Genomic DNA, 12,100 nt, shown 5'->3' on the forward strand with positions numbered 1-12,100 from the left:
TTAACATTGTATTAATTTGGTGGCCTTCATTAAATAAAGTCCATCAGTGACCCCGGTGGGCGCTCTCGTAATGCCGCAGTTCAGAATGCCCCAGTCACCACTCTAGACCACACACTTCAAAGATAATAAAACAGAAGTATTAAGTGGACTTCCTCTTCCTGTAATCATTTATGCAAACTCAAGACATACCAGCCGAAGACGACTACAAGACAATTCAAATGACATGACTACAAGATAATTCAAATCGATAATGTATAATTTAAATTAACTTATTAGAAGCTCATGAACATTATTGCTATCCCATGCATAGTAAATAAAACAGTCCTGCTCTCTAGAGTCTAGATAATACTAGCAAGCCAAGTCGGGAACAAAGTTCAAGTCTGGATTCAATCATAACTGCCGGTCCAAATTTAAAAGAAACTCCTCGAGTATAACAATCATAGCACCCCTAATTGTTTGAACAATCCAAGTCATACACATGTGATATGGTTATTTCTTCCCGTAGAAGAAAGAAACTAAGGAAACAAAGACAGAGATCAGGTTTCTGTCCTACTCCACAAGCAGCCACTCAAGTTTTCTTGGTTCAATCAGATCTCACCTGCAATAATATTCGGAAACACAAGGGAGTTACAAAACTAACAGTTTGACGGATGAAACCTACTGCTCCCAGTCAAGGGCATAAAACATACCGAAGGTGAGCGACGGGATCGGGAAATGTTTCTATCCCTGCTTGGACTCCTGCTAACTGATCTGCGGCGACGAGACTAAATGGCACCACCGTGTTCGAACACAGAAAATAATACTAATTAAACACAAATGTATTTATACGTCTTTGACAGAACATAAAACAAGTAATCTGACTTACAGCATATGCCGCAGATCTAGATCTTGAGCGAGATCTGCAAAAGTTCAAAAAATATACGCAAATCAATATCCATCTTCTGGAAATTTCTGTCAAGACCTCTTATCCAAGAAATCTTTTCTCAGTACTCTCATTACGCAAGGAAGAAAGTTTCTGATATCTTTGGTATCATTAAACATGACAAGTGAACATGCCTACCAAAGACTAAGATATTTATTAAATCTAGGTAAGTACGTAATCTATCAAGTTCCCAAACTAGAAGGCAGGCTCTCAAATTTGCAGCGCCATGTTGCAGAGAATGTTACAGAAAGAAGTGGGCAGCATTCACATGTGCATCTCACCTCTATAAAGAGGCACTAAGCAAGCTAATCTTTTAAGAATAATTAAAAAAAATTACTCGTTCATCCAGTTCTCAATATGGTCCTAGTAATTAGATCATGGCCATCTATCTTTCCATGACAGTTCATTGTCTTGTAGTTTATTTTTTTCAGTATGCCCATTGGTGACAGACACTGCATTGCATATAAAAAGTTATTTACCATAAGGGGATCAAGGCTGGCTAGAGCTGCCCAGTCTGAGCACCATACCAATCAAAATCCTAACATGAGATCCCCAGATCGCCGCAGAAAGCCAGATCTAGAAAACAAACAAGGAATCCTTTATAATCGTGGCAGCATAACACGTCAAGTTTTAGATCCTTTCTCAATTAGGGCCATCCCACTCCGTATAATATTAGAATTGTGTAGAGGCAGAAGATAATAATCCCTATGTACTAAGAAGATGTTATTCTCTTTTTGGAGGAATTTAAGGAACAAATAAAATAAAACTAAAAACTCTTAAGACAGAAATTATATTGGCCGTGTGCAACTCAGATTAGTTCTGGGTGACATGTTACTTAACTTCTAATGAAAGAAATACTGACCAGATGTCTTGAAACCTAACCTATTTTCTAATTTCCAGATGAAAATGAATGGTACTCCTTATTTTCCGCCACAGACTACTGTCTATAAGAATGTAGAAGGAGAAAATCAAATGTGAAGACTGAAGTGTCCGTTTAATTTTCTTCCATGTTATTGGCAACATTTATGGAACAAGACATTGGCAGTATATCCCTGGAGTTTAAAAAGAGGACCGATGTATAATTCATGGAGTTGTTTCGGGTATTTAAGTAGAAAATATTTATCACAAAGCTGACCTTCACACACTCAAAGTTTATCAATATATAGTTTGGCTGGAAATCAACTTAAAAACTAATAGTTTCTGTAACAATAAATAATTTGCACGAATTTTTCAAACCATTACATGTCAACCTTAATAGCATGTATTATTTATATTATAGCATGTGCCACAACAGAGTGACTAGTTCCCAGCTTCGGCAGCACTTGACTAGCAACGCATTTTCAACAATCACAAGCATTCAACAATTAATCAATTTTCTACAGGAGTGTACAAAGAAAATTGCAAATGAGGGAAATTCATTATAAACTTTGAATCTTACGATAATTTATGCACATCCATCCACGAAAGCAGATCAAAAGAATACATTTCAGCTACTAAAACAAAGTCATGTATGAAAATGAGAAGAAATGACAGTACATGCATTGAAACATTAATACGCTTGGAAGTCATAAAAGTCTTCCTTCTTTCAAACGAAGATTTGAGCACTATTGCCAAAGAGTTAAGTAATACATTTTTTTTCAAAGAAGAGACTTATATTGAACAGTCAACGAATGCAAAAGGTGAAGAATTAAAATAGGCTATTAAAGGCAAAACATGTGGTAAATACATACCGTGATATGGAGCGAGATGATTCAGAACGAATCGACCTCGAACGAGAGCGAGACCTGGATCGAGCACGACGAGAATTTTTTGCCCTTGGAGACTCGCTGCTAGAATTCAGTGTTAGTCAGTATACAGTAACCAAGCCTACAGTCAATTCTGTAAGATTATAATATCCTGACACATTAGGATCTGGCAAATTTATCCCGGACTCACTATACACAATTCATTCTGGGCATGCAGGAAATTAGAACTACATTTACAATATATAACTCAACTGTTTATGCCTGATATATTTTTATACATTTAGTTCACAAATAAAGATAAATTAAACCTTCTGCTGCGGCTGCTATAGCTGCGGCTTGGGCTCCGGCTTCTTGAATACGGACTCCGACTGGGACTCCTAGAGTACCCATGTTTGTCATCATACTCCTCAACCTATAATTACTTAGAAGCATTAATCGAAAGCTTTGAAAATTTTGGAAAGAATTGGACGATCCATCAATATTTACCCGTATGTAGGCCTTCGAAAATTGATTCTTAAACAGAGAGTCATCAAGTTTCCTGATCTGAAGTAGGGAAAAAAAGATTTAAGAGACATGTAATGCTGAACTTATGCATATTGATTTTAGTACATTAATCCACAATAAAGAATTCCAAACCAAGAGATAAGAAAGTAGTACAACTCCACTGACATCTGCAATTAAAAATACATTATACAAATACAATATTGTAAAACTTACCGCATACTTCATATCATCATAGTTTGTATAGTCTACAACTCCACTGACACCTGCAATTAAAAATATTCATCAATTTCAACAACATATTTAGAAGCCTATCTCAATTTTGTTATATTTTTTGGATGGGGAGAAAACAATAGAACCATGTGAGCTTCAGGGTTTGAAATGCAACAATATTCTCTATGTTTCAGCTCGATAAGAGTAAATGACTTTGATAAAAGGAGTATCTTTGTAGTAACCTAGGCAGGGAAATGGACCATCTGTTATAATTAATCAACCAGTTCAAATAAAACACCCAAAATACATCTTGACAAACTGCTACATCTAGATATGTGCCAAAACCGTACACCCGTACAGTAGTTTGTCTAATATTTAAAATATGATAAAAAGAAAGGAGAACACTTCTGTTTTTGAAGAGATGAAATGAATATGTTTAGTGAGGGGCTGAGGGGCATATACATAATATTCATAGTGCATATTAGGGGTGTACGCGGTTCGGATCGGATCGGTTTTGGGGTAAAAGTCGAACCAAACCGCGAAGAACGGTTTTAAAAAATTGTCAACCGCAACCGCAAATGCGGTTGCGGTTAACCGCGTCAATTGCGATTGCGCTTAACCGCGTCAATTGCGGTTGCAAATTTGCGGTTATTGCGGATCGGTTTGCGGTTCAACCACTTATTTTAAAATAATTAATAATTTCTAAAATAAATAAATATTAGTGCAAACATCTTTGACAAACTGTAAAGATTTTGTTCTTTTATATTTCAGAATCTACCAAATCCTAAAGAGCGCATAATACAATTAAATAAGAGATGGTTCACAAGTATACCAGAGAAAAAAAGGTCCTTATCAACTTTATCTGGGGAAATAATATACGAGAACTATTAACACGGAAACATTTTTTTTCTAAAATTAAGTCACTACAAATTACGTATACAAAATCTGGTTCGATTTTCTCATCCTGCCAAATCACCATAAGATCTTATTTGAGAGAAGTCGAAACCAGAAGAAACAAAAAAGAGTCGAGCAAAATAAATTTTGGCTTATCACTGAATAGATCCTAGTGCATATTATTTATTCCTTCTGACTAATCTTTTAGAGTAATACCGGTGCGCTCTTAGCTTGGAAATGGGCCTTCATATGAAAACTAGATGATTACTTGACTATGAATACCAGTGCGGATCCAAGTGTCAGACTCTTAGTTTTTAAAAAATTAGGATTCATGGATATGAATCCAAAATTGGATACGGGTGCGGGGATTCGGAAATTAACCTTCAGTTAAGCGAAATTATACTTACTTTTTATACATTACATTTGTAAATTCGTGTCTTTTACCACATAAAGTAAAGACATACATAAAATATTTGTAACATAAATCAAAAGGATAACATGAAAATAGTAATCTATAGACATCCCTCTTTAGAATTAAGAGGATTAAGTTGTTGCTAGGCCTTACATATCATTTTGAACTAGATTTCTTAAGGTCAGAGTGTCTGGTCTTCGGCCAGAGGAGCTAAAGGATCCGACACAGATCCCATACCCACACCCATTTCATGTCCGATGGACACGGGTATGAGGGAAAAATTGAAGAGTCCGGGTAACTTAGCTTGACTACAGGCATGTACCCAGTCAACTTTATACCAACACATATTTCCTCCAACATAAATTGCAAGAATGTAAAACTGATAATAAGCAGAGAAATCGTTATTAACCATGAGAAATTAGGAGTCCCTTTGAATAAAAATAAAACGAAGTACAGATAAGAAACTGAGCGGAAATAACAATTGTGCCATGCTCACATTTAAGCCAGTACTGGCATAAATCATTTCTAAGCATGTTTTTTACTACAATTGCGAATTTGCAAGTTCAATAAAACTGTGAAAGTAAGAAATTCACAAATTTAAGCTACTGTTACAGGGTCAAAAAGAGTGAAACCCTAATGTCAAGCAATGATCTCATCCAATTTTACCCTGATATAGGACAATTTACCATTCGAAAAGGGCATACTACGATTTAGGAAACAGTTGCATAATTCATGTAATGGCCTTTTAAATTACAAAAATAGAGAAATAGATAATTCAACATACCGCGTCCATCGCGTCCACGTTCTGGGTAAACTTGAGAGAAGCAAACGTCCCCAGCACGACGCATGTGATCCTACAATTAGCATTAAATGAGAGAAAATTCACACCAATATACCTAACTACTGGGTCACACAAGCTAATCTATGAGACTGGAGCATTCATGCTCACCTTCAAGTCTTGCCATGAAGCAGAAGAAGGTAATCCAGTGACCAACACTGCAAAGTAGAGAACGGAAAGTCTTGAGCACATGCATTTCAACTGACATCAGAGACAGGGATTTATATACATATAAATCTGGGAACGTGCTTACCGCGATACTCAGATCTTCGGGAAACCCCACCACGACTACCACCACTACTGTAACTGCTATAGCGATCCCCTGATGACGATCCACGTCCACCATGTGCAAACTCAACCTTCACATTAATCAGCGAAAGATGATAAAAATAAAAAATACAGAACACGTGATACTATTGTAAACTAATGACAAGGAGAAATTAGATCTAACATTGCATCACTAACCCTTAATCGTTGCCCGTCAAATTTGTAGCCATCCCGACCTTCAATTGCATCTTCAGCATCACGGACATCTTCAAACTGAAAAATAATATGAGATGCAAGAACATTAAGAAAGGAGGACTAAAAATAATTAACTATTAACCTGCATTTTCTTAATCAAGCTCCCAATAGCAACTTGACATTGTAAATATTAATTACAAAGCCAATCTTTCCAAAACAGACTTACATCATAATTAAAACATATGTGAGCAGAAAACTACAAACTGACCTCAACAAAGGCATAACCAGGTGGTCTGGGTGGAATTTTCAGATCAATTTCCATTATGTGCCCATACTGCACCAAAAGCAGTTGAAACTTTATTTTACAAACTAAATCTAATTCGGTTGTTAAACAGGTTGTACAACTGAAGAAAAAAGATGTGCTTATTATCCCAGTCATGTATCACCACCATTAATAATAGTATAAGTGACAACTGACTACAATAAGTTCTAATCAAAATTGATGGAACTATATGTTTACATGCAATTGATATGGGGATGACAAGGATAGTTCTCTCATTTAAGTATTTAAGTATATATGCAACGGTTCAGCAACCCTAGGTATATATCCACACTTACGAGTCACAGACCAGGATCCAGGACATGGATATTCAGAAATGACGCAACTTGACCCCTGAAAGTTCTTTTCTTTTTATTTTGTTACTTCACCTGATGCTGGCAGTGTCAGAAAATTACAACAGCTATGTCCAGCTTTGTAATACCTAATTAATATTAATGGACTTCATAACATGTGGGGATCTAAGCCATTCATTATTGCACTGGTCATGAAAATGTTCAAGGGCTTCTTAAATGCACAGAGAAGAGTTAAAAAGTCAATAAACTTGATATGCCCCCCATGTCTGTAGGACTTCGACACCTGTTAGATAACATCCCTTACAAGCTGCATAATTGCTTACCATGTGACATGGCTTACTTTGAATTTCGAAACGGACCACCGATCACTAAACAAGGCATCGACTCAATTCTAACAATATACAAGGGCAGACCACTGATGTACCACAATTTTCAAGTTTTAAACTTCCACTTGAAAAAAAATTGAAAATTGCTTCAGTTCTTTTCGCCAAATCAAAAGGAAGTCAATATTGTGCATGAAATAAAACCAGAAAACAGCCTGCGAACACTGAATAGTGCCTTAGGATGAAATAAGGGTAAGATCAGGCCACTATGTGGAATATATATCCTAAACATATAAGTAGTTAAAATATCGTTCCTTTTTGGGTAGGGGGAGAGTGAGGGCACAATTTTAATCAAACAGAAAAACCCTGTAACTAGACATACACATTAAAGATCTGAGATGCAATTGCCATTCAGCAGATTAATCAGCTAAAGCTATGAATTAGACTAAAACTGAAGGTAAACAATAATAAATTGAAATTTAAACCTTGTAGAACAGATCTTCTACTTCTCTCTCCCGAATATCACCGGGAAGATTGCCGACATAGATGGTTCGACTTAATCTGCCACTCATCTTCCTGAAAAGATTAGAAAGCACATTTGTTAAAATGCCTAAGTTCAACATTCAAACAATTAGGTTCTACCCTGAACCACTTTAGTTAGGGAACTGGCTCTCGTCCAATAAATACAAATAACAAAGTAATTAATAAATGAAGAATTTCCTTCAACAAAAAACCCTACTTTGAAAAAAAAAAGCATCAGCTTTACAAAGGATTTAGTAACAAATTATACGAAACACCCATGCTTTTACCGAAAATATCAGGTCTACACGTTGAGCATAAAATTGATCTATTTGAACCTAGGTTCCTAAATGCATAACATAAATCCACAGAAAAATCTGTAATCAAGCTCATAATTCTCACTCATCTACAAAAATTACATGCAAATTACATCTCCACATAAAAAAAAAGAACGAAATGAATAGGCAAACATAAAGATTATACAAACAATTATATAAAAACTGAGAAAGCCCACATGAAAAGATCTGATGTAAACCTCAAAACATCAAGAAAACAAAGATTTCAAACAATTGAGATAAAAAAAGAAGATCAAACAATAAAAAGATTATGACTTTACACACAGAAATATATATGTGAGAAATTGAGAATTGTAACCTGAAAGTATGCAAGAGAGGTTTCTGATAGTTTGGGAATTCTGGCACGAGGCTCAAACGTAAAGAGAACATTCCAGAGTTAGATATACATTTGTTATATATACTGCACACACACGTGTACAGCAGATGTTGGTTGCAGTTGGGCTTGGGCCCTTCCGTGTCTATATTATTTACTTTTTACAGTGGGCCTTTTCTGCGTGTACTATACTATAGTCTACAGTCGTATTTTAATAAACTTTCTTTTTTTGCTGTATAATATATACTTGTCTCCTTTTGCTATTGATATTGTTATTTCAGACACTTACAGTAACTTTTTGCTGAAAAACTGTCAGAAAGTTATTTGATAAATTCTAAAAGCTGCTGTCTGGAAAAACGCTTTTGGTGTAAAAACTGTTCTTATCAAAAGCATGTCTCCCATACTTTTGGAAAAAACTGTTTCCAGTTTTTGCATGAAGTAGCTATTAGTTTTATCATCAAACTTTCTCAAAAATATTATTTTATATATTATATCTCAAAACATGCATAAATTAAAAAATTTACCAAACAATCGTTTCATTTTTCTGAGAGCACTTTTTCCACCAGTACTTGTTCTCACAGCACAACAGTTTTCAACATCACTAATAGCCTCATTTGAAGATTGTTATGAAATTAGATCAAATGTCATATTATGATAGCATACCAAAGTAATTGTGATGTCGAACCAAGTGTAAGTTATACTCAGTAACCTCAGCTTGAAGCCTAGAAGTCAGTCATTCCTTAAAGATTGTTAATGATTGCTTGATAACCTTATCCTTACTCTAAAGCTTGATACCCTGTTATACCTCGAGTTGATGATCACTTTCTTTGTATTTTAACACCTATATCATACCTGGAGCCAGTAATGCTTATCTTCTTGATATTTTAATACCTATACCTTATCTGAACCCATTGCTTTAAGCCTAGTCTGGCATTACTCTTTCATATTATCTGATAGCCTTACTAAATCTCCTTGTCAAAGTCCTTGTACATAGAAACCTTTCAACTACCCTGATAAAGTAAAGTCTAGTGGATCATGGCCCTAGTGGATATATTCCCAGTGTTTCAAAGTGGATCTATAACCCTTGATAAAGATGTTTACTGTTTAAGAAATTAATTGTCAATCGACATCAGTTTTTGAAATTATTAAAATTTGGATTTTCAGTCCCAAAGGGGGATAAATGTTTTCTTTAAATAGTGGATCTGTGCTGAGACGCGAGTCCTTTCCACACTTAATTTGTAGGCTTAAAAGTTGCCTATGGATCCCATTAATGTTTTAGAACCCAGCGAGGTTCGGGATTACTTCGCGGCTGATCAGCGGCTATAATCCGTAGCGTCATAAAATGGTTTTTGATTAAGAAATGATTTTGGAAATGTTTTGATACAAACAAATGATGCCATCACCCAAAAGTTCATCTCTCATTATATTTAGCTCTATCTTCACATTGTTATTCTTTTATATATCTCGATTTATGTTTTGTACCGTATTATTTAGCACTTGTTGAGCATTTGGCTCACTACTTGCTTTCACCCTGATATTACAGCTAGCAGCTATGGTTAGATTCAAGCAGACAACACGTTAGACTTGTGATGCCGATGCGTATGTTCGAGCTCAGGTAGAATAAGAGATAGCTTTGTGTGAGGACTCGATATTAAAACCAGTTGTAATAGTTAATAGTGTTGGGATGATCCAAACCCTAAACTGTAAGATCTTGGATTCGGTTTTATTTATTTTCTATTGTAATAGTTTTTATATATTATGTATTGTTAAGTTGGGGGTGTGACAGGTTTTGGTATGAAGGGAAGCCTAAGGAGCAGATGACTGCGAGACTTGAGACTTTGATTCAGTACGTCAACACTAAGCTTGATGAGATGCCATCGCACCAAGACCGTACCAGCCAGTATACCCTCCAGATGATTGTGGACGAGCTCCAGAGTATTGTGAAGACGCTTCGAGAGGAGAAGACTACCAAATCCCGTTCCGATGGAGTGGAGCCATAGTTCTTTCCATTATCTACTTTTCATGTTGTTGTATTATCGGACTATGTAGAACTCCTTCTTGTTCCTTTAAATAAGCATGTTATTCCTAAATTCAGACCTTATTCTAATCTTGATGTATTGCGACCCTAAATTTCAATTATTATGCACTATTATTCCGTTTGCTTTCAAATTGTTTATCTTACGCCTTTATATGCATCACCCTATTCGTTTAATTTGAAACTTGACCTCATATGAGAATAAAAATGCCATGCGATACCCTCGAATTATCTCATTATTCATACCTGTTTTGACGTAACTCTTATTTCAGATCATGCCACCCAAAAAGAAGAACCCAACAACCACATATACCACAGATCCAAACATTCTTCGATTACTGGAAACCTTACAACAACAAACAAATGCTATAGCTCAACAACAACTAACTCTTCAACAACAATTTGAAAACCAAGATAACCATGAACCACACCAACCACCTGATCCACCAGTACCACCTCGACAAGTTGTTACTTTCAAGGCTTTTCAGAATGTGAATCCACCTGCATTTCATGATACCACTGATCCAATAATAGCAAACACATGGATTAAGGAAATGGAAAGAGCTTTTGAATTGGTACAGTTAGAGGACGATCAGAAGACACCATATGCTACTTACTTCCTGAAGGGCGAAGTCATTTATTGGTGGGATTCAGTGAAAGCTATGGAGGTAAATCAGCAAGTTTCCTGGGAAAGATTTAAGAAGTTATTTCTGGAAAAGTATTACCCTAAGTACATGTAGAATCAGATGGAACTTAAATTTCTTGAATTGAAGCAAGGGAGTATGTCTGTACTGGAGTATGAGAAGAAGTTCACAGAGTTGTCAATGTCTGTGATAAAGTATACCAGCAGTGAGGAGGAAAAAGCAAAGAGATTCCAACAAGGATTAGAGTCTTGGATCAGAGATAGAGTGCCTATATTTGAGCTTGATACTTATATAGGCGTAGTGCAGAAGGCTGCTTTGATTGAGAGTTATGGGATGCAGTCAAGAAAGGAAAGGGATAACAAGAAGAGAAAGGTTCCATTCTATGGAGAAAAGTCTGAATCCGGAAACTCACAAGACCGGAATATGAAGAGGATTGGATTCCATAAAGGCGGAAATTTTCAAAAGAAGGGAAATTTGAGCAAAAGACAAGAATCAAAGGGGAACAACCAGGCAAGCCAAGGACAAGTTGGAGAAAACAGATTTCAGAGACCATAATGCAAGCATTGTGGAAGAAAACACCCAAGAGTGTGTAATAAGCTGAGCATGACATGATATAGGTGCAACCAGAAGGGACATTTAGCAAACGAGTGTAAGATGCCGAAACCGGGAGTTACATGCTACAAGTGTGGAAAGACTGGACACATAGCTAGGGAGTGCAAGTCAACCGGATCAGTCAAAGCTCTGATGAACGTGGCAAGTACCAGTGCAAGCGTGACAGCTGAGGTATTGGCCTTACCTCCACCGCCTACAACAACTCCTCAAGCAACAGCAAGGACATTCAATTTAAAAATGAAAGACGCTGTTCAGAATTCTGAGGTGATAGCAGGTACACTTTTACTAAATAATGTCGAAGCTAAAGTATTGATTGATTCTGGAGCGACGAGATCTTTCATATTAGAAACTTTTTTGATAAACTTCAATGTGATAAAATGGTTATGAACAAAGTAGTAAATGTGGTAATTGTGAATCAAGAGAAGATTCCTGTGAGTCAACTCTGTCCAAAGTGTAAGATTGATATTTCGGGGTATAAATTTTCAGTCGACTTGATACTCTTCAAGTTGGGAGAGTTCGATATAATTTTAGGCATGGATTGGTTAGGGAAGAATAACGCCCAGATTAATTGTAAGTCCAAGAAGGTGTATTTAAAGACGAAGGGTGGAGAGAAAGTAGTGTTTAAGGGACAGAGGCAAGAGCAACTGTTTCTTACAATTGTCCAGGCTAAGAAGTTAC

General features: G+C 36.2%; 1 protein-coding gene across 4 annotated transcripts; it reads right to left on the minus strand.

The window, feature by feature from the left end:
- Positions 1-235: 235 nt before the first annotated feature.
- Positions 236-8,194, minus strand: LOC141664834 (serine/arginine-rich splicing factor SR30-like). 4 transcript variants are annotated; one of them, XR_012552058.1, is made up of 15 exons: positions 8,117-8,194; positions 7,429-7,519; positions 6,256-6,321; positions 5,991-6,065; positions 5,779-5,884; positions 5,637-5,683; positions 5,472-5,541; positions 3,385-3,434; positions 3,154-3,210; positions 2,976-3,079; positions 2,653-2,748; positions 1,402-1,498; positions 866-899; positions 690-764; positions 236-598 (listed from the first exon to the last, which is right to left on the minus strand). XR_012552058.1 is itself a non-coding variant. In XM_074470796.1 (14 exons), exons 1-14 carry the CDS (start codon positions 8,185-8,187, stop codon positions 584-586), a joined length of 957 nt encoding a protein of 318 aa, XP_074326897.1. In that variant the 5' UTR covers positions 8,188-8,194; the 3' UTR covers positions 236-583. The 4 variants fall into 4 exon arrangements, 2 of the variants coding, with proteins under 2 accessions (XP_074326897.1, XP_074326891.1); XR_012552057.1 differs by having other exon boundaries at positions 2,653-2,751; XM_074470796.1 differs by lacking the exon at positions 1,402-1,498.
- Between the last annotated feature and the right edge of the window lie 3,906 nt (positions 8,195-12,100).

The sequence above is a fragment of the Apium graveolens genome, chromosome 1 (genome assembly GCF_009905375.1).
Source record: "Apium graveolens cultivar Ventura chromosome 1, ASM990537v1, whole genome shotgun sequence".
Taxonomy (NCBI): domain Eukaryota; kingdom Viridiplantae; phylum Streptophyta; class Magnoliopsida; order Apiales; family Apiaceae; genus Apium; species Apium graveolens.

What these genes read in the sequence shown, in the direction of transcription:
- LOC141664834 (XM_074470790.1), bottom strand. Translation starts at nt 8,187, where the DNA reads ATGTTCTCTTTACGTTTGAGCCTCGTGCCAGAATTCCCAAACTATCAG. An exon ending in CCGAAGATCTGAGTATCGCG is followed by an intron (nt 5,684 to 5,778) that starts GTAAGCACGTTC and finishes TCTACTTTGCAG; the next exon opens with TGTTGGTCACTGGATTACCT. An exon ending in TTTCGAAGGCCTACATACGG is followed by an intron (nt 3,080 to 3,153) that starts GTAAATATTGAT and finishes AAGTAATTATAG; the next exon opens with GTTGAGGAGTATGATGACAA.